Source organism: Anser cygnoides, chromosome 1, assembly GCF_040182565.1.
Source record: "Anser cygnoides isolate HZ-2024a breed goose chromosome 1, Taihu_goose_T2T_genome, whole genome shotgun sequence".
Classification (NCBI taxonomy): Eukaryota; Metazoa; Chordata; class Aves; order Anseriformes; family Anatidae; genus Anser; species Anser cygnoides.
The window spans coordinates 157,941,797-157,965,361 of NC_089873.1; the positions used below are offsets into that span (position 1 = coordinate 157,941,797).

The 23,565-nt window shown below is 37.2% G+C and overlaps 1 protein-coding gene across 2 annotated transcripts in view; it reads right to left on the reverse strand.

Moving 5' to 3' along the window:
* Positions 1–23,565, reverse strand: part of GPC6 (glypican 6) — an 825,524-nt gene that overhangs the window by 365,229 nt on the left and 436,730 nt on the right. For both annotated transcript variants that reach the window (XM_066986905.1, XM_066986906.1), the window contains exon 3: positions 10,103–10,494. In XM_066986905.1, the coding sequence (XP_066843006.1) occupies positions 10,103–10,494 (392 nt within the window). The remainder of the gene's footprint in view (positions 1–10,102; positions 10,495–23,565) is intronic.

The window sequence follows — 23,565 nt, forward strand, 5'->3', positions numbered from 1 at the left end:
CAACTAGAAGACTACTAGGGCTACAGCAAATTTTGAGATATGAAACGGTATGTATTGAATAATAAGCCAGGTTGGTAGACCTTTTTAGATGATATTGAGTAAGACTGTCTGGCTGAGTAGTATGATTCAGTTGAACTCAGGCCATTGATTATATCTGACAATTCTAATAGAGGTGACATACACCACTTTTGCAGATATCCTACGTCCATTTTGCTTTCATTGGAGTCACTGTTTCATTATAAGCCTTTCCTCCTCAGTTACTCTTCTGGATTATCTGATGCTCCATTGCACATAAGGTGGAAAATAGATCACTGCAGTAAGTCTGAGACATCTGGAAGACATCTAATTTATGATGGTTTATTTTCCCATGAAATGTCTGCAAATGAACTAAATTAGTTTGTTTCCTTTTTTCTTTCCATGAAAGGAGGAGAGATTTCCTGCACAGCTGGAGAACCTAAAATCAAAAGATATTTCCCACAAAGCACTCCAGCATAGATGCTATTCACCCTTTTATGCCATAGAAGTCTCTGAGACCTGAGAAACCCCTGTCTGGACAATCCCTTAAATCCCTGTCTGAAGAACACTATGTGACAGGAAGAGGAAAAAGAATGTGGTCTATTCGTGGCATGATATGATCCCATTCTTGGAAAGATATATTAACTCAATATAGTTTAGTGAAAACTATAGTCGATTTTAGATCTCCTTTCCCTTTGTGACTTTAACAAGTCCAATATTTTTGGCTAATGAAGTTAAATATACAGGTCACATAGCTCTTTATCTGTCACGTCCTGCAAATCATATCTTCCAGTATTAAAGTAGTATTTGTTTTGACTTTTAATTACCTGACTTATCAGCATGTTGTATTTTTTCCCCTCTCCCTGCAATAATTACATTTTGAATCAGTGTGACATTCAATATTGACCTTTATTTATAGCTCTCACAAACAGTAGAATGTTTATTTATAAACCATGAAAAGCAGAGTTTGTAAGAATATTGATTCAGTGTATTTAAAAGGCAGTGGCTTGGCATTCTGTGAGTAGAAGCAATCACAGGCAATTACTAGAGACTACTTTTCACTACTAATCTTGGACCTAACCTTGTAATCGTGTTACTAATTTGCTTCACTTTGCCCATATATATCACCAGGCTCCTAATGTGAGGTCTGATATCAATGTAATTTAATAAGATTCAGGGGAAGAATAGTTTTATTTGGTTTAAAAGAAGGCAGACATATAGGCAATGCCAGGTAGTGAGAAAAGTATTGTAACAGGCACTTTTATTTTGTAATAAATGATAATTAATATTTAAATGCATTAGAAAAAATACGTTGTTAGTGGTCGGGTTGCAAATTTTAATGTTTATACTATCAAAATCACTAAGTGCCCCTAACGGTGCTTCTGAGCTAAGCTTCACTTTATACTTTTATATACTTTATAAACACTACTTTGCTTGCTGGTAGCGTAAGTTTGCAAGCATGAAAGGCAAAGTCAAACTAAGAATAACTTTTCTTGTCCTTATCCCAATATATACCAGGAGAAAAGTGGCCAAATTCAGAAAAAGCTTAGTGAAAAGAAAAAATAGAAAACAATAACTAAAACCCCAGATCTATGTAAACAGAAGTAATCTGTGTTGACGTGGTGTTCCTAGAGTGTCAGATTCAGTGTAAGAACCAAAGAAGATGTATCTGTCTGCCTGGGATTAAATTAGAGCTCTGAGCAGCAGTGGAGTAATGACAGCTATCTTACAACTGTGATTTCGGGTAGGGTTGACTACTCATACTTCATTATCTTTTTTTTTTTTTTTTTTTTCCTACCAAACTCAAAACATTCTCAGTGTGAATTTACCTAGGTTAAGAGGAGAAATTAGCACAGGACAGGCTTGAGAAGTCATGCTCAGGAAATATAATTTTTTTTTTTCTTCATTTTTACACAGCTCTCAATTAAAAGTATATGGAAAAAAATACTTACAGGAAAAAATATTCTTTGAGTGGAATGCTATCCTGATGGGAAAACACTGTGTTAAGGAAACTGTGCTGCCTCTACCAACTAGTAGGATGTCTGGGGCAAATACACATCCACTTAGCGATTTAAACTGTTTTTTGATTTGCTTTTAGTTTCAGTCTTAACTATTTTCTGGGAACTTCTATTTTCTACATGTTGTGTTTGGTCCAGCATTTAATGAAAATTTTATTTAATGAAAAATTTCTCCTGTACAACAAACTTTATACTGCTGGCAATTCAGTTATGAATACGTTTTGGAAAAGTATTTTAGGAATCCTAAGCTCTTGCAAAATAATAAAGACCATCATTTTCCACCACTCATTGACAGTTCAAAGCCAGTACTATGATTATTGGGGATGTTTTGTTATGAGCCAGAGAGAATAACATCATTATTTACTTGTAAAGTATGCAGAGCTCAAACGGAGTAGAAGATGAACATGAAAATATACATATGCCTTTTCTGTCGCATTATTGGAAATCACAGCTGGCAGAAACTTCAGAAATATTTTCATTAGTTTCTTCAGTATAACATTAAATACCGAACCACAGCTGGTAAGGAAGTTTGCAGGGTTTTTATTTGTTTGTTTCTCCCCCAAGAAAAAGTTGAGGAGATCAAAATACATTTAAAAACATTGTCATTTGAATATAGTATATTTTTATAAGGAAAAAAATAAAAGTAAAAATCACAGTTTTCTCCACCAAAGCACAACAACCTATTCTACAGGTTTTTAGGATATGCCAAAATGGTGGAAAAATGGGTGATGGAAAACATTTGCCAGTTATTTCTGAGCCTGTAGGTTGGAAAGCCTATAAATACCTGCTAGCTATAGCTTAAGAAAGTATAGTAGGGAAGAAGCTCTGCTCCTGTACGGACCTTTAAATTACTGGGCATTGAGGCAAAAGCAACCAAACAGAGCTTTGGTGTGCACACAACGGCACTTCCTATATTATATATTAATGAATAAGTAGGTTTCATTTTTCTCACTTTAAGAAAAAAAATCATTACTTTTTTATGTGTATACACGACTTTACAAAGCACATATAGAATTTAGTGAGCTGAAAGCTACTCAAGACAGTGAAAATCTACATTCAGTGGAGATTTAACAACACCTTAACAGAGACTGTCAAATTTTTAATACGTTTGTATGAGAAATATGTATATTTAAAAATTCTGAAACTTAAAAAGTGCAATTGGACTTTGAGATTCTGAAAAAACAAAAGTTCAAATAAAACTTTACAACTTCATATAGATGGAATGCAAATATGTCTGTTTTCATGATTGATGTATATCAAATGTCCTAAAAACAAAACAAAACCAAAACTTAATCTGTTTATTTAAACGGGATCTATCTGAATTATAATCTCACTTACGTAAGCAAACAGCAAGTGGAAAAATTTTGAGATATGTGTCAACTATTCTGAGTGTGCTTGAGTGTATACATCTGTGGTGGTTTCACACTGATGGCAAATTCTGCTCTGGCGCCTGGAACACCTCTTCTCCTCCTTCTTCACTCACCATGGTGTCTGCAGGGCTGTTTCTCTCACATTTTCTCACTCCTCTCTCCCAGCTGCTGTTGCACAGCAGTTTTATTCCTTTCTTAAATATGCTTTTACAGAGGTGTAACTAGTGTCGGCCATTGGCTTGACTGTGGTGGGTCCCTTTTGGAGCCATCTGGAGCTGGATCTTATCAGACATGGGGCAGCTGCTGGGCTCTGTTCACAGAGGCCACCTCTGCAGCACTCCTGCTACCAAAACCTTGCACATAAACACAATAAAACTTCCTGGGAAAAGCATGGGAATATAGTTTCGTTGTAAGGAAAGCACTGAGTGTTTGCATGTTTTTCAGCCAGTAATAGTGTTACACGCTCTCTGAAGAGAAATCTTCAGAAAGCGCATATCCCTGAAATAAGATAGGGAACAAATCCTTCTGTGTGTGGTACCTGTTAACTTCTTCCAAAAAAATGTACCAGAATTGGCTGAGAAAGTGAATCAAAGGTTGAGAGGAGAAGTTACTACTAACTTTCCCATTAATAAATCTCTTTCTCACATTGTTTAAGGTGTGTAGTCTCCACTTTGTTTTATGCTGGTAGCCTTTTGCAGTGGCATTTCAGTGAGATAATGGGTCCACAACCAGAAAGGAAAAAATCTTTTTAACTTGTGGTGGTGCAGGTAGGCGATCCCCACCAGTTCCCAGACAGTGAAAAGAATGGACAAGCTTTCTGTAAAAGGGCTGCAACAATTCATTTTCCTTTTTTTTTTTTTTTTTTTTCCATTTCTCTTGCCTTACACAGATGTGGCTTTCTTATCACAGAATCTTCTGATATTAGAGTACAGGGAAACTTAAATCCAGGCTGAATCTGTATGACTTTCAAAACGGCAACAAAAACATTTACCTGTCTCTTTCTTGGTTGCAAAGTTATGTGTTAAATTTAAGGAACGGTTGTGGTATTTTTAAATGAAGTTTACAGAAGAGAATTTGTCATTTTCTATAGTAGATACACCAACATAAAAATAACACATTTATGATACAATCATGAAAGCTTAGATCTCAGAGTAATCACAGCCTCTCCGCAGGATATTTATTAATTTTACACATGGTCACCTGAATTTTTTGTACCTGCCCCACAAGACTGCATATGGCAAAGTCCCTAAAACTAGCAATTGTTTAACATTTGCTGTGGGTGTGAATACAGCCACTGAGATTTTAATGTGAAAGTCAGTCTTGTAGTCAAAGCATATTCTACATTTAAGTAAAAATGTCATTTTTTAATTAACATTTTTATCAGTTCATAGGATAATTTGAGTTGGAAGGGATCTCAGTCCAACATGTTGCTCAATGCAGGGAGGAACTTTGATGTCAGACTCTACAAAACCTACTCGTCTCAAAAGGCTTTGTGTAATCTGGACAAAACCTACATGCATGGAGCCTCACAGCCTCTCTGGACAAATGATCCACTGCTTGACCATATGCCTAGTGGAAAGTTTCTCCTTCTACTCAGACAACTCTTTTTGTTTCAGCTCATACCACCATGCCCCGTTGTGAAGAGCCTCAGTGATGACAATGGGAGGGGCAGAAGGCCAGCTTGGCTTAGCAGAGATCATCTTCTAGAGCTTAGGTAGCAAAAGAAAAGGTTATGGCCATGGGAAGTGAGGTAGGTCAACATGGGAGGACTACAGAAATGCTGTTTGTCATTGTATGGAGAAAATTTGTGTGGCCAAAGCTCAATTAGAGTTGAAGCTGGCCAGTACTATTGGGACAGAAAAAAATAAAAATAAAAAAAAAATGTGCTTTTAAAATATGTTAACAACAAAAGGAGGACCAGAATTCACATTGGTCCATTACTTGATGAGGATGTTCACCTCACAAATAAGGATGTAGACAAAGCAGAGACATTTAATGTCTTCTTTGCCTCTGTCTTCAAAACCAATGATGGGCTCTGGGACCCCAGGAGACCTGAGTTGAAGGATCGCGACTACAGTAATGATAAACTCTCAGCCAACCTCAAATTTGTGCGGGCTTTGCTGCTTCAACTGAATGCACATAATTCTATGGGGATTTATCCCAAGGTACTCAAAGAGATGGCTGATGCCATCACAAGGACCTCTCTCAATTATTTTTCAATGGTCTTGGAAATCTGGAGAAGTCCCAGTCGGCTGGAAGCTGGCAAGTGTTCCAGTTATCAAGAAAGGCAAGAAAGAAGACTCTGGTAATTACAGATCTGCCAGTCTCACTTCAGTGCCTGGTAAATTATGGAGAAGATTATTCTGGCAGTTATTGAAGAACACCTGAAAGACAATGCAGTCACTGTTCACAGGCAACAAAGGTTCACAAGGGGAAAGTCCTGTTTAACAAATTTAATTTCCTTCTATGACAAGATTGCCTATCTAGTTGACCAAGGGAAGTCAGCTGATGTAATATTTTTGGATTTCAGCAAAGCTTTCTGTGTAAAACCTCCATCATACATCCAGAGAAAAAAAAAACACGATGCGATGGGTGAAAAATTGGCTGATGTGTCAGGCTCAAAGGGTTACATTAAAGGGGGTTATATCATGCTGGTGGCCAGTCACTTACTGGGGTTCCTCAGAGCTCCATTTTAGGGCCAGTTCTCTTTAATATTTTCCTAAATGACTTAGATGTGGGAATCAAATGCATATTAATTAAGTTTGCAGATAGTAGTAAATTAGGAGGAGCTGTTGACTCTCTCAAGGGCAGAGAGGCCTTGCAGAGAGATTGTGACAAATTAGAGAGCTGGGCAATCAAGTACAACATGAAGCTTAACAAGAGGAAGTTCTGGGTTCTGCATCTGGGAAGGGGCAAAGATGAATATACATACAGACTGGGGGAAGAGAGGGTGGAGAGCAGCCTCACGGAAAGGGATCTGGGAGTTCTGTTCAAGTTGAATATGAGTCAACAGTGTGCCTTGGCAGACAAAAAGGCCAGTTGTATCCTGGGATGCATCAAATATGGCATTGCTAGCTGGTCGAAGGAGACGATTTTATAAGAGCAAGTGTAGAGTCCTGCACCTGGGAAGGAACAACCGTACGTATCAGTACAGTCTGGTGGACAACCTGCTGGAGAGGAGCTCTGAGAAGGACCTAGGGGTCCTGGTGGATGACAGGTTGACCATGAGCCAGCAGTGTGCCCTCGTGGCCAAGAGGGCCAATGGGATCCTGGCATGCATTAAAAGGAGCGTGGCCAGCAGGTCAAGGGAGGTGAACCTCCCCCTCTTCTTTGCCCTGGTCAGGCCTCACCTGGAGTACTGTGTCTAGTTCTGGGCTCCCCGGTACAAAAAAGACAGGGACCTCTTGGAAAGAGTCCAGCAGAGGGCCACAAGGATGATACAGGGCCTGGAGCATCTTCCCTATGAGGAAAGGCTGAGAGACCTGAGTCTGTTCAGCCTGGAGAAAAGAAGACTGAGAGGGGATCTCATCAATGTGTATAAATACCTGAGGTGTGGGAGACAGAGGGATTTGGCCAACCTCTTTTCAGTGGTTAGTGGGGATAGGACAAGGGGTAATGGCCACAAGATAGAGCACAGGAAGTTCCTCACCAACATGAGAAAGAACTTCTTCACGGTGAGGGTGACGGAGCACTGGAACAGGCTGCCCAGGGAGGTTGTGGAGTCTCCTTCTCTGGAGATATTCAAGGCCCGTCTGGACGCCTACCTGGGCAGCCTGCTCTAAGAAACCTGCTTTGGCAGGGGGGTTGGACCTGATGTTCTTTCGAGGTCCCTTCCAGCCCCTTCAACTCTGTGATTCTGTGATTCTGTGATTCTCTTGCTCTGCTCCGTGCTGGTGAGACCTCACCTTGAGTACTGTGTGTAGTTATGGGCACCACAATATAAGAAAGACATAAACCTATTAGCATCCTAAGGAGGGCTACAAAGATGGTGATGAGTCTAGAGGAAAAGAGGTATGAGGAGCAGCTAAAGTCACTTGGTTTGTTAATCCTAGAGAAGAAGAAACAGGGAGACTTCATGAGGGGGAATATGTTTCCTCATGACGAGGAATATGGAGGCAGGTGTTGATCTCCTCTCTCTGGTGAACCTGATGGGACCTGAGGAAAGGGCATGGAGCTGCGTTAGGGGAGGTTTAGGTTGGATATTAGGAAAAAATTCTTCTCTGAGAGGGTGGTCAGGCACTGGAACAGGCTTCTCAGGGAAGTGGTCGTGGCATCAAGTCTGATGGAGGTCAAGAAACATTTGGACAATGCTCTCAGACGTATGGTCTGATTTTTTGGCGGTCTTGTGTAGAGCCAGGAGTTGGACCAATGATTCTTATGGACTCCTTCCAACTCTATTCTATGATTCTATACTTCTATGATAACGTCTCCTAAGGCAGTAAGCATAGATGATAGGTGCCCCTGAAGTCACCTTTTTTTCCAGGCTGAATAAGCCCCAGTCGCACAGGCTATTATGCCAGGGCAATTATTAATGTCTTGACCACCCTTGTGGCCACCCACTGAACTCATTGTTTTTCTTGCATGGTAGGGACCCAAAACTGAAGTTAGAGTTTTAGATGTACTCTAATAGAGTGTCATTATTTGTCTATACATAAAGCAAAGATGTACTGTATCTTCTGTACTGTATCTTGCACAAACTGCCAAGCACTTTTAAAGAGTTGCTTTCATGTTAAAAACAAACACACACACACACACACAAAAAGACAACACACACACATACACTCAACCAGGAGCATTACTGAGCTATTATCATCTTCAATTGATACTATAACAAGGCTCACTTTATGACTAGAGCTAATAGTTCTCATTATAGGATCTTAGGATCACTTGGCAGTCTAAAATTCTATCCTCGAAAGGGCTTATGTACCCCAAATCCAGAAGGTGAGTTGAAATTATTTCCAGGGTATGTGAGAAGGGAGACACCTGCATGTTCTGAGCATTTATATACATACAGAGGGAAAGTGACATTTTGGAAGGCAATTCACACCTTAATCTGGAATTCAGATATTGTACATATATTTAGTGATTCACATAGCTTAATCCCTATAGTCTGATCCAAAAAATACTGTAAGTCCTAATGCCTACACACAACAGTGACATCAGACCTAAGCAGACTAACTTAAATCTTGGCAAACAAGGACATCACTGCTCTTCACAGGAAACCTGGGGCTATAAATATACATGTTCCACACACTCATAACATATCTGCCCCCAACCAGGCTAGATGGGATGGGATATGCCTTGCCATTGTTCAGAAGAAACTGCAAGAATTGACAGTGCCAGAAATAAAGGAAAAGGTGGCTCTGTAACCCAGGAAGACTCTTGGAAGGAAGAAAATTTGGTTTTAGCTGGGTAACCAGTATCATATAATTCATTCACCAACTTTTAAGCATAAAATGACCCTTTCCTCCCATGCAATGTCCTACATATAAAATCAGATTCTCACTTGTCAGCTACCTCTCTACATCCATAGCTTTTGAATTTTTAATTGCAAAATATCACATCATACAGGATAAGAAATATTTAGAAGACAGGTTTCCTCATCATGTTGAGCACCTGAATTGCAGTTTCATTCAGCACTCAGCTGCACCTCTACTCCACCTTCTTGCTGTGATTTAAATGAAGCAAGAGAGTCAGTCCTTTTGACAAAGAGGAACGGCTTAAGCTTGTAAATGCAAGAAACTATTGCAAAGGGCAAACATCAAAATCATGCATATGCTTACTTTCTAGAAGAGAGTGTTTGGGCATTTTGTTGTCACTCGACCACTTCAGAATTCAGAATATAGTTAAGGTCCAAATACACTACAAACTAGGACTATGAAATAGCCAGATTACAGAACAAATATCTAGTTGGGACAGCAATTCAGAAAAACAAAACAAAACAAAACAAAACAAAAAAACAAATTTGAAACACTGTGTAAGAGAAAGTAATTCAGGCATATTTCTAGTACCCAGATGGATTATTTTTGTGTGTTTCTTTTTTTTTTTTCTTTTTTTTTTCTTGAAGAGCTTTAATTATATTAAGCCCTCGAGGATTATAATTGTCATAAATATTTGCATAGATAAATAATTAAATATAAAATATATGTGAATCGAATTGTCCTTAGGGAAAGCTCGTGCTCCAGACGTGTCACTCTTGGTCTATTTTCTCATCAAGAACATGACTAGACATTTCTAACAAAATCCATCACCCAGTTTCAGGATGAATGAATGCTGTGAGGGCTCTGCTGTCCTAACAAACAGCAGCATAAATTTACTTTAAACATTTTAATTCTGATCATGACCATCATCTTTTATATATGTAGCTGGTTTTGAATTACTAATGACAATCACTACCATGCTATAACATTGGTGTATATTGATATTTCATTTTTGTATCCTAAACAAAGGGAAATGCTTTCTAGTCAATATTGCCTTAATATCTTCAGCAGGAATTAAAAACAACTATTATCCGTATTTATAAATTTAGTATGGGTATATCAGCACCCCCCTCCCCCCCCCCCCGAAAAAAATGAAACAAAACAAAACACCAGAAAAGCACCACCCCATATTAAAAATAAAAAAATAAAAAAATCAGATTTCAGTTTTCTAGTATGTTTGAAACAAATTCAAGCTTAAGAAACCCTGATTTTAGATTACCTTGGATACTCTGTTTGCAACCTCTCTGCCTACTGTCAGCCCCTGAACAAAGGTCCGTGCAGCAATGAACGCTCTAGTCACTTGAACCTTCAGCTTCCGGGGTACATCTCCAAATGGTTTCAGCTGGTCTGTATACTTGCTTACACACTCCAAATAGTCCTCAGTGAAATGATACTGGGGGTTTATAAGCTGGAACATCCGCTCCAGCAGCCGAGCCCAGAAATCATTCAGCATTTCCTCCAAGTTCACGTTCCCTCCCGTGTAATACCGCTTCAGTTCTGTGAAGAGATCCTGGAAAACCTCCGAGTTCTGCATGTACAGCGTGCCATATGTCCGGACAAACATGTCATTTAAGGATCTTTCTGCATTCTCAAGAAGTTCTCGGAAAAATTCTGCAGGGAAAACAAGGAGATGTTAGCAAGGAGATATTAGTAAAGCCCAAAGAGTTTTCTGATTACATTCCTACATTACCATTAGTAAAGTTTGTCCTAATATGTTGTTGCTAGTTAAATTCATTTATTTGGATTAGAAATAGCTTAATTCAGAGACAAGGAAAAATAAGGTATAGCCTGGCTTCCCATTGACTGCAAGGTAGAAAGATGTTGACCCTACAACACTGAACAACAAAAATACACTTAGAATTTCAGTAAGGGTTGTTCCATTTCTCCACTTAATATTTGAACATGCCATTCCCAGCCTCTTGTAAAATCCTCCATAGTCAGTTTACTAAATCTGTTATGCTAAATGTGAAGTCATTAATATGATAGAAATAAAATTCTAATATTTTAAATATAGCTAGACAATGATAGGCTCTATTTATCTGAAGTTATTACAGTATAGGACAACACCACAGAAATAAATCTGAAAATTTATTTCCAAATGTTCTTGAAAGTAATTTGAAAGAGACCTGGCTCGAAATGAGCAGAATTCCTTTTAAAGTATTATTTGTCTAGGTAACACTAAGAAAATGTTAGCATTTTCAATAATCTGCTACTCTACTGAAGCACTGTACTAGAACCCTCTACCAGCTCTGTCACAGCCAGACTACTATTTCCAATTTGTGTTAGTTGTTGGTATTAGAATAGCAGACCTTAAATTTTTTTAAATGCATTTCATACTTTACTGCTTCTGTGCCTCTTATCTACTCAGGCACATAACACTACCTATTTCTAAATTTTGGCTTCTGGAAAATATTATTTTTGGGAACTGAGCCCATGGGATACCAATCACAGCAGAGATCTCTGAAATCTCTCTTTGGGCAGTGGAAATGTGTGATCATCTCTTTTGCTAAGATCCTTAGGCATCTCTAGATCAGCAGGCATAGATGCTTTTGGTGGCATAGCATTCCATCTTCCTGTAGAGTCCATTTGTCATCCTCCTTAAATCTCCTTTGGAAAAGAGCTCAGTGACTGCTGTGGCCTGTAAATGGGGCATTGCATACAGTAAGGAAGAAATTGCAATATCCTTGGCAAAACATATATATTTGCTGCTGTTAAATGATTCACACTGATGCAGAAGTCAATATGTAGCCAGCTCTGGGACGCCAGATGCTAAATATGTGGTTGTTGGCCATAGATGCATCTATGTGTGCTATCTGCAGGGACATGCTGACTTCTTACAGGCTTGGCTAACGCTGTAATGTGTAAAAACCTTGTAAACGTTACTGTAATGTGTAAAAATATATAGCCCTGCTGTGGCTAAAGAGACTTATGAAAATGAGGACCATTGCAATGCTAAAGACAGGATGGCAATTAAGAATGCATAAGAAAAAATATACACTAAATTTGGGAATGTGCAACAGTGATCACTTGAAAGAAGAATCAACCAAACGCTATGGACTAGGCTGCATAGACTCCATAAGAAAACAGTGGCTCCTTTTTGGCAGAGATTGTGTGGAGTTGCAGTCTTTGATCTCCCACATAACTGCAAAAGGGTTATCATGAAAATGTATACACAGAACATTGAGAACACACTCACTACATCAAAGCATTTATTAAAGGAAAAATATATTTAAATAGATGTATCAATGTCTAAACTGTCATTAAAATCACAGCTCCTCAGATGGCATAAATTCAATTTGGAAAAGAATAAACTTTCACCAAATAAAAACGAAAGAAAAACAAAAACAAACAAACAAAAAAACAGAACAAAACAAAAGCAAACAAACAAACAAACAAAAACAAAAAGCACAAAAAACTCCTTTGTTCTTCTCTGCTGCCAAGTGGAATAACTTGAGCTACATGACATACAGTACAGAGGTCTTCTGTAACGTTTTTTCCAAATTATCCACTAATTTTGACAAAGCAGTTTTAGAGAAAAGCAAAACAAAACTGTTTTTCACCCCTTACTCTGACATGTTAATATCCTTGACATCGGAATAATCTTTGTTACTATTTCATACAGTCAGCATTTCTTCCTCTAAGAAATAATGTATACTGCCTTTAGTGCTGAATACATCTAACTCTCTATTCATGCACTATGAAAGGCAAAAAGATGGCAGAGAATTTGGGGCTCAAATTAAAATATGTTTTAAGGCTGAAGCCAAGCTTTTAGGCCGGTGTAATTGAAGGACAACTGTGAAAGACAATCACAAAAACAGTGAACCCAGACCTCTCAAATTCTCTCCTACGATGTTCTGTATGCCAAGAGGCTGCTGTAAGCAATTCACGTGCTGGCTTCTTCCTGTCCATAGTTATTATGGGAATCCCACTATTTATCTGAAAAGATTATGCCATTGAATAAGTCAGTCACAGTGAAGCATAACAGCTTCAGCTGCTGACAGATCCTCTGGTCTGAGATTGTTAGCCTATTATTTCTTTGTCCAGGCGTATTATTTAGCAATCTCACAGTCAGTTTGTTGGAAGGCAACCAAACATTTTAGGAAGGGACAGAAATTTATTCTGCACTTGTGCAGCATCTATTACAATGTGGACCAGGTTGGTTGCAATTTTTATTTATATTGCAATCCAAACATTACCAGTAACTCCATGAGCTTAAATTACATTCTTGTCCAAATATGACACCAGACATATGCGTTCTGTGGGAAAGCTAATGTCCTCTGAATAGAAGTACATTTATTTAATTTTTAGTCTTCTCATAGGTCTCTAGTCTTTGAGAGCTATTGCTTAAAGTAAGTTATTACGACATTAAAAAGTTAGACCTTTAGTCTTCTGTATGCTTTGATACATAAGACAGTTTAAGACAGTTGTCTGCATCAGTAAACCTATGCAGGATTAGGAAAATAAAGCAGTAACAGCTACAAAATTGGACGTGTTTTCCAGTTTCAGAGAAAAGTCCTGTTGTATTTATTAGAAAAAAGTCTTAATTCCCATCCAGCAAATTGAATGCTGTTGTGAAGGATCACTTTCTTTCTCAGTCAGGAAATCTTCCATACATCAAGAAGGTAGACTGCTTTATGCCGCTCCTGTATAGATATTCTGTCCTAACATAACTGGGCACTTGTCCAGTTACATCAAGAGAAACTGTAGCTGCTTCCACAAGGGCTATTTTTTCTTCCCACGGTATTCATAGTAATTTAAAGATTTTATGTTCATTTCAAAGATATTTCATCAACTTGCAGATAGCTTTTGTAAAATAATATTATATTTCAGCTCAAAGTAAAAGAACGAAGATGAGACAGACATTAGTCATGTTGCTTAATGTGTTTCTGGAAGGCACTCAAGTACTAGGACTGGAGAAGAGAATCTATATATGACAGAGCTGAACAGTGTTTTAACATATATATCTTGGTTTTTTTTTTTTTTTTTTTTTTTTTTTTTTCCTGCCAAAATTGGCTGTCATGAGCAGTGTTAATGCTGGAAATATTTTTTCCTAATTTTAAGTGGCGATTCATTTATATGACAGAATACATCCTGGGTATGTCTTATGTTGCAAACACATTTTTATACAGCTTTCATTTATTAGCCAGAGGGTCATCAGGAAGCCCATCCAGGCCTGCTTATGAGGTAGCTCAAAAGGATAACGTCTAAGGCACACTGAGCTACAATCCATACAGCTGAAAAGAAGAGAGAATAATGTGATTTGAAACCATTACACGCTCTATATAGGCTTACATGGTGGGTTTCCAGTCAATTAATAACACTTCCTCTATTTTTTTTTAAACATTATTTGTACATTTCTGATGGAAGATTGATAATAACTGTCTCTGCAAGTGAAGTCTGAATTGTTATTAAACCTTTTGACCATGATAAGTCAATTACAAAGGAAAAGGACATGATGCATTGCCTAGAGTCCCTTACCAAATAGTAGGTACTGTTCTTATTAAAAATAGAGTCTCCTCAGCTCTCCCACTACCTTGGAAACTGAAAGCTTTCTCTCTCACTCTATTTTAACATAGGTAGTCTGGTGTCATAATTTAATTCAACCTGGGAGCTAGACTAATTCTGAAGTGATGACTAGTTGTCACCACATCAGTGGATCAGGATTGGGGATGATACCGCAGCATGACACAGTGTAATAACTGCCTTCAACAAAATATAATCACAACCACCTAGAGGCAATAATTAGATAAACAAAGTTGTATTATGTTGAAGCTGATGTTCTGTGATCATTCCCAGCCTAAAAAGCTCCCTTCATTTTCTTTTCCATCAGTAATACAAGCAAAAGCAACATCTAACTGCAGGACAAGATGCAAAGCTGGAAATAATTTGCTGGCCAATTCCTGAAAACAAAAAGATATCCAAAAAGAAAGGATTAAGACCAAAAATACTAAATGACAATTTCATTTATTTATGATATATTCTGCCCATTTTTCCTCTTTAAAAGGACTTTCCTTGTTATCATCTTATGTGCTTGACAACCAGTATCGCTGCTACCTGAGGAAATGCAGCACAGCTACTTTTCAGAGGCTCTGGACAGAGATTTTTGACGTGATTTTTCATCAGCTTTTATGGAAAATGTTGCCTAGGGTGAAATACTGAATTCATCCATCATTGACTAACACCAACCGTACAACATACAGGTGGTTTCCCATTATAGTCTTGTTCTGCTTGCCGGCATTGATTTTCAAATTGCTCACAAATTCTAGTGATCTACCATTTACTGTGAAGATGGTGCACCTACTGTATATGGAATTTAGGTACCTAAATTCATTTGACACCTTTGAACACATCTAATGATATGGCTGATGGTAAGATGGTAAGAAGGATATTTGAATTCCTGTAAGCTGACTGCCTCTTTGAATAAAATATGTTCTTTATGTATAGGTACTTAGGTTAATGACATACATCAAGTCGACATACAGTTGACTTCTTTTCTTCAATGCCTTATTTCTTTTTCTCTTTATTTGTTCATGAAGAAAAAAAATGTTCTAGTGAACTTTTCATCTTTCTACAGGATTCTTGAAAAGGCCTTTTTATTTTTTTAAAGAAAACCAACCAAACCAATCAACCAACCAAACAAAAAACATACAGATATTTCACAATGGTGTCATTTAGTGAAAATTGTGATTTATCTAATTAAAACTGTAGTGAAATTAACCTAAATAGTTTCTGTGTGGGTAAACAGTTTATGTGTGGGTTTTTTCTTCCATATTTCAACTATGTATTTTAGGTTTTCAGAGATTACTTTTTTTTTTCTAACAATACCTAACCTTACAAAACAAAAAGAACTCAATTTAACTTTGTGATTAAGAAAAAATTGCTGTAAGGAAAATACTTACAGCAGATCATTTTTCCCCTTATTTTTGACATTACATTTATATTTATATTCAAGAGCGAACAAATTGTATGCATGAGGCTACCAGTGCATTGGTATTACTTTTTAGTGAGTTTGAATAACTAATTTTAAATGTCCCTTATAGCTTTGACCTTCAGAAACACTCAACATTCACAACTGGGAAACAAATTTCAGCTCCCATTAGGAACAACAAATGCTGCAATGTTATGAGGTCTGCTGAAAATTTTTCTCATTTTTTAACATGCTTTGAATATATAAATATCATATCTTAGGCTAAGAAAGACAGGTCAGATAATTAAATGTGTCCTATAACTGCACATTTCAGAATAGGTGATTTACATCCTTCACCTATGTCTTGGGTAAAATCACATATGGATGAAATGATTTAGCTGCTAATGGATATTGATACCTTTTCTAGATGGTCCCATCCCTCTAAATATAATGAGATTATGAAATCTTTTGGACGCTATTAACATTTTTAGAAGCCAGTACAATCTGAAAGGTCATGAGTGAAGATGATGGTCTCTCTCCCCCCTTTAATCCCTCCATCTCTCAAACTACTGCAAAACCTTATAATAGATAGCAATTCACAGTGATCTTTTTCCCTGCTTCCTGCCCAGAGTCCATGACTTCTTTCCCACTATGTTGTCTAGTTTCTGCTGCTGACCCCTCTGCAAGCTTGAGGCAAGGAAGAAAGGAGACACAGAAAAAGGGGAGAACACTGAGGCTCCATCCTCATCCACTCCCTACTCCTTACATAGAGACAAAGTAAACAGCACTGCCCTGTGCTAAGATAAGGGACAAGAGAGTGGGGAGGAAACATAAACATGTGTGTTCTGGGCTGGGTTAGACAAGTTAGACCAGGCAAATGGGAAAAAAATATAGGCTGCTATTTACACATCAAATACCATTATCAGAATGTGAACCTAATCTAATAAATAATTGAAGGCATTATTTAACATCAATATACAAAGAAGTTTTTGTACAAATGAACATTAATACACAGTTAAGCATCTGTTATCTATCTGAAGCTGATTACATGCATTGATAAAGGCTTATAAACCTTTATTCTGCAACTCTGAAGTCAATGAGAACATTATTGAGAACTTCAGAGGGTGCAGGTGCAGCCTTTACATGCTAAACTCACCATTTCTTCCCTGCAAGAGTTCATTTATTAACACCTCTTTAGTGTGTCTAAGAAGGAAACTTGATCAGGCTGTTGATTCTACTCTGACATTCTTGCAATTAGGTGAAACCTGTCACTTTCACTTGAAAATGTGAAATTATACATTAAAATATACTTTTAAAAACATTTACTAGAATCTCAATTCACATTCTCTTGCATCTGGTACTTTATATTGATGATATATACTCCATAGTAAATACAAAACCTGAAATTCCCAACCTCTAGAAGAATTTATTGAGCTTATAGTGATAACCAAGAAAGAAAATGCTAGGAATAAAAAGAAAGCAAAGAGATAGCTTTTCACATATTTTTATATACAGTAATAACTGTCCCTGAAGGTTCTACTTTCATTATCAAGCAGAAAGTGCCCAAGTGAGGTACTCATAAAATGTAAGCAATGTGTCACACGGCATTACAAAGCCAACTTCTAGAATATTTATGAGCGGGCATTTAAACACTTACAGCAGTACTATTGTCATGAATATCCATGACCAAAGACAGACATGTAGCATTTCATGGACATCTGTGAATTTCAGAATGATGAATTTTAGATCATATGTTCTTAAAAATGCATATTGCCTCATGAAAAAATCATGAGTTACCACAGTTTGTTCTGAAGAAAACATTTAAAGCTTTCATGAAAATGATATTAACAATATATAAACTATGTGACTCTGTGCAACAATTGTCTTAAAATATAGAGCCTATTCTGTTTTTCTCTATGCACCACTAGAGGCTATTAAATATCCAGTTCAATAGTTAGGGAGATTTACCATCCAACATTTTGTATGAAAATTCTTTGCCACATTTATAATCTAAAACAATCTCTTCAATTTAATAGATTTTTTTTATTTTCTTTTTATACAGAGCAGCATAAGGTGGACCAAAAAACACTGGGGAAAATTAATGACAAATGGCCTTGGTCCAAGTCAGATAAAACTGATCTATGACAGAAAAATTTATATATTCTGTCTGAAGAAGGAAAAACAAACAAACAAACCAACAAACAAAAACAGTTTTATTTTTATTTATTTATTTATTAAGAAGCAGGTCCCAAAACAGAGATTATATTTGTTACTGTTAGAAAATTCTGCGGTGTTTAGAGGTCAGGTGTTTTTCTGGGAAGTAATGGGGCACCGAAGCCTATGAATGCCTTCATGTCTCTTTTCAGAGTAGACAGCTTGACCAAGGGAAGGATTCATTCACATGGAAGAAGGTTATGGCTGGCCAGAGGAAAACACTGTAATCTTATTGACTTTTATGTACAATGAGATGACTAACCACAATCTGACAACAGTGATGCTTTGGAAATGGGTTTCAGAGGCAGCAATCTCAACCCGAACTTCGGCACATATGGAAACAAGAAGGACTTCTTCTTTTCTTTTAGAATACTGTCTTTATTGTTTCTTTCTCCCATTTCAAACTTAATAGACTACTGTAAAAAGTTGTCATTGAGGAGTTTGAAAACCTGCTCTTGGGCCTTATTTGGTTTTTAGAGGTTCACATTCACATTTCAGCTATGTGCCCTTCTCTGCTCACAAGCAAGAAGGGTTATTTTCTGAAAGCATGTACAGGATCACATATCCAGTAGGAAGTGCAGTTCCTGAATCCCAGTGCAGAAAGACAGGCATCACACAGCTCAGATTTGGTGCAACATGATATATTTAAAATTAGAACTGCAGCTACTTTCAAGTCAAACTTGCAAGTGCAGACAGCTGAGAAATACTTACACAGTTTTATTTTTGTAACTGCTGTAAATCTATTGCAGTTTTCCTTTCCATCTGAATTCACCTTTCTCTCTCTTTGAAAAAAAAATGTTTTAATATTTATAAAAAAAAGTACATTACATCAAAAACATCTAAGATGCGGAACTTGAGACAGATAATGGTGCAATAACTGAAGAGACTTCTGTTTGAGCAACCTGACAGAAACCTGACGTAAGAGCAGTTTGAAGTTTGACTTCCTATTGAAATTATTATATATCTACAATTAATTTTGTATATAAGGCCTGAAGCCTTTGTATATAAGCCTGAAGTTTAAGATGTAATGAAGTCATGTTGATAGCTTTTCCTGAGACTTCTAAGTGCAGCTAATAACAGCTGTTACAGTTTTACATTGCTAATGAAAAAGATAAAAACACCTTCAAGACAATTTACTTATTATCTTACTCCATTTCCCCACATCCACACTCAGAGGAACCTTGTGCGCTATTAAGGCCAAGCAGTATGCAATACAAACTGGTTAACCTGGTTGTTTTTTGACTATTTGGACACTGCACGCAATTTTATTTGTTGCTTTAATAATGCAGAGATACCACGGAATTTCTTGCTTGTAAATTGAGCTACATGGTCAATCCTCACTGTAGTGGCAAACTTTCTTTTTCTTTTATAACATCAAACTAAGTTAACTTAAATGTCAGGAAATCAAATGTGCTTAATTTGTTAGAGGGATGATTTTCTTCATTTTTATTTTTATTTTTTCCTAAAGCAGTAGTATGGCCAACATATGTTATGTTGTACCAGAAGTGATCCTAGAAATAAGCTTTGGGCAATCAAAACTTAAATATGTGACTTAAAACAAGGCAATGTATAATATCTCGGGTTAACGATAAGGTCGAGGATTAAGGTTCAGGATAACGCAGTTGGCTTCATGATCTATAAATGTAGGAAAAGATACATTATTTTGGAAGAAAATAGTCTTTCAGATCCCAGATCTGCATTCATCTAATGTTAGAAAGATATTCGATCCCCTATGGAGATCTGTGAAGTCAATAATCCTTCCTACCTAGATGTTTCAAAGATCAGGGATTAGAAAACAAAGTTTGTATTTGAATGGCTTTAATGTGAACACCAGCCTTCATCTGCAGACACCAGTTCACTGGATCAAGGTGATACTTGAATGATTTTTATCTGACCAACCATCTTGACAGAAACCTTTTTCTGCTCCTAAGAGAGCATCTACTGGGAAAGCTTTCCAGTCAGAAGGAAACCTAGATGTATGATATAGTACAATGAACTGAAAAAACAATCTTTGCAAGATTGGTATATATTTAGGGCTATCTTAGATTTCAAACAATATAATCTGCTTTGATTTTAAGGCTACATAGAAGTGGCCTTAAAATTTCAGGGCAATTTTATTTGAGGAATCGTTCCCATTTATTAGCTGCTGTATGGTATACAAAGTTTCTGTCTAAATGGACATGTGATATATAGTGATAACAAAGATTTGTGTGTCTATGCTGTTCTGCTGATTAGCTGCTGGATCTTTTAGACATATCAAAAAGAATATTTCATTGAACTAAACAAATGAACAGTAGCTTTGACTCTGCTATGGTCTTGCAATGAAAAGAAGCGGATTGGTTTAGGAGGAACTAGAAGATCTGGAACCTTTTTCTGGATTTATTTATTTATTTATTTTTGTCTTTGCACGACAGTTACTAGACTTCCAGGCCTTCTACTGTTTATTGCTTCTTCCATCTGCTCTGCAATCTTGAGACTGAATTGCCTGCACTCTCTAATTTACAGTCTTCATCCATCTCTCAGAGAGATGTAATTCTTCACATTACATGTTCTTTATCTGACAGGTTGACGGGGAATCTAGGCATAGGCCATATTTTCTTCACTCGTGTCTAACACTTCCTCCTGAGTCTAGTGGAGTAGAGACTATGGGTCACTTTTGGCGGTGAAGTCTTTCCATTTAGTGCTAAACACTATTTCTTTGTGCAATATTCTGGTATTTCTCCAGCTACTTCAAACATAACAGTAACAATGTGTCACGTCTGAACTGAAGCTCCCACTGACTGTTCTTCTCATGTAAATCTTTCCAGCTCAGAGTGACAGTCCTTGAAGATAAGGAGGAACAAGCTGGAAAGCTGGTCAGTTCTACTGAGTGGCAGGTGCTGAAGGGTCCTCGGTGATCCATGCTGAAAAGACGCCTTATATTTGACTTTTTGCACTATACTACCACAGACGCTTTCAAATGTGGGAGGATAAACAAGCACAAAACTGGCGGTACAGATGAAACAGGAAAGAGAAAGCTGGAGATAATAAAAAGAATGTGAAAGAAAGAAAAACACAGAAATGACAGCTGGATAAAAGGGATAAGGATGAGTTAAACTTCAGTTTTCCAGTGGTTCTTGAGATACAGTCTCACAATGCCAACAAAACTCAGTTAACACACTTGAAGAACATGGGTTCCCACTGCCTATCTTCTGAAGTTGTAGGACGATATACACCCAAGGTTATACATCACTTCAACTCCATGTACCTGACTTAGGAGCTTCAGTGTGAAGCCTTGCTCCACCTCTGTCTTTATGTACCCATGGGAAGAAAAAGGAGGTTTCCAGTCAGGAGCCTGGCTTCGGCTTTGAAATGGGGGCTCCTATTCACATCCTGCGGGAGCCTGTCTCTTCCTAGCAACTAGACTGGATCAGTACTAGCATTTTCTTTTAATACACATGTAAGTGTATGCTTTATTGCTTGCTAAGGTGATTTTAGGGCTTCCACTACTGTATTATCAGATAGTCTAAAATTTTAAGAGTCTGGTGCAATAGGGAAGAAAAATACTTAAATACTTATTTTAAGAGATTATAGTATTTTTTTTTCTTTTTTTGTCCTGTAACTTTTTGTTTTACAAATTTATATATACTTAGTCACTTGGGAGAAACATTCAGCCATATGACACAATAAGGGGAAGATATCTCACCACAGCTAGCAAAAATGGGTATTTCTTTGAAATGGTCACAATAAAGAATACACCTTCTGGATTTTAATTGAGACAGCATACTTCCTTGAACGATGACCAAAATAACTGTAAGAGGATATTTGAGCTCATACTAAAAAAATGATAACTTCTGTAAAATTGAAAAATTAGGTGTGTTACCTACTAGGCAACACTAATTGCACTGTTTCTTTTCCATAATAAGAAACATCATCAGCAGTACATCACACTTTTACGCAGCCTAGATGGTCTTATACTTTAAGTACTTCTACATTTACAAGCCATATAACTAAAAATGTGTTCCCAATAGGTGATTTTTATATTAGAGTTTAGCATTAAATTATGTTCTCATTCAACCCATTATCTAGGAAATATTCTCCACTTTCATTGAAAAAACATTACTTTATTAGTCACTTGTTCTGTTCTCTCTTGTACAGACCAGATGTTCATTCATACTTGCCCTTAATGTGTATATATAATACATTTCAACTGACTTCTTTTGTTTAATGTCACTACAATTGCAAAAGATGCCATCCAGTCCTAATATGTATTTAGTCATGAAGCGTTTTAGTTAGTTACATGTATGCCTTACTTGTGTTAGTATAATATAGTAAACATTAGCAAAGTAGCTGAAAATGTTACTGTAGAAAATATCGAAAACTTTTTGTTGATTACAAAGAAACAGCAGATTTTGTCTTGGAAACAAGGGTTGTATAGGAATTTTTCATAAAACTGTAAATACCCTGGATTTTGTTACTGTTATTACCTATTTTTGCTGTAAAATTCACAGAATTACAGAGTCACATGATCGGTAGCTGTTAGAGGGGACCTATGGGGGTCACTTGGTCTAATCCCTCTGCTCAAGAAGGGACACTTGGAGCACGTTGAAGATCTCCAAGGAGGAGACCCCACAACCTCTCTAGTTAACCTGTGCCAGTACTCCATGATGTGCTGCCAGAAGTGCTCCAGAAGTGCTGCCTGATGGTCAGAGGGAGCCTCCTATGTTCCAGCTTGTGCCCGTTGCCTCTTGTTCTGTTACTGAGCACTCCCGAAAAGATCCTGGCTCTGTCCTCTTTACACCTTTCCTTCAGGTATTTCTATACACTGATGAGATCCTCCCTCACCCTTTTCTGCAGGCTAAATTATCCCAACTCTCTTGGCCTTTCCTCATAGCAGAGATGAGCCAGTTCCTTTGTCCTCTTCTAAATATTTTCACTAATTATGAGAAGCCATCAGTTTGTACATTCTGTCACAGGCTCTGATTTAGTCTGATTTAGCCGGAAATTGTGATTTCTTATACTCTGAGCATCAGTACGATCTATTGCAAATTGAGATTTATTTTGGTATTGTTTCACGTTTTATGTGTGTGTGCCTAAACTGTTGCAACTTACCTCGAATTAAGCTGGTTTCTACTTTGCATACAACCATTTTAGTATATTAAAATAATTCTGTCTCTGGGAAATCTTAGATGTACCCTCCTTTTTTTTTTTTTTTTTCTTATTCTCTTCCCTGTGTGATATTATGAAGTTTGACAGCAAATAAAAAATACAGTCTCATGTTATTTCGCTGTCAGCTGAAACACTGGCATGAGGTCTGAAGGGCTTCTTGTCATTCTTCAGAACCAAATGTGATATCACAAATGCATGGTTTTCTCTGGATAGATGGAAAAGCCAGAGGCACATATCCAGACCTATCAGGATTAAAGAGTTAGAAAAACTCTTAGTCAGAACTAAAGAGTTAGAAAAACATACACATTTTAATCCTTTGTATTACTCCTATATTCTTGAAGCAATGCATATGTCGAGGCTGACATTGCAACAGAACAATGAAAAACTTAATCATATTTCTTTGTTTAAAATGA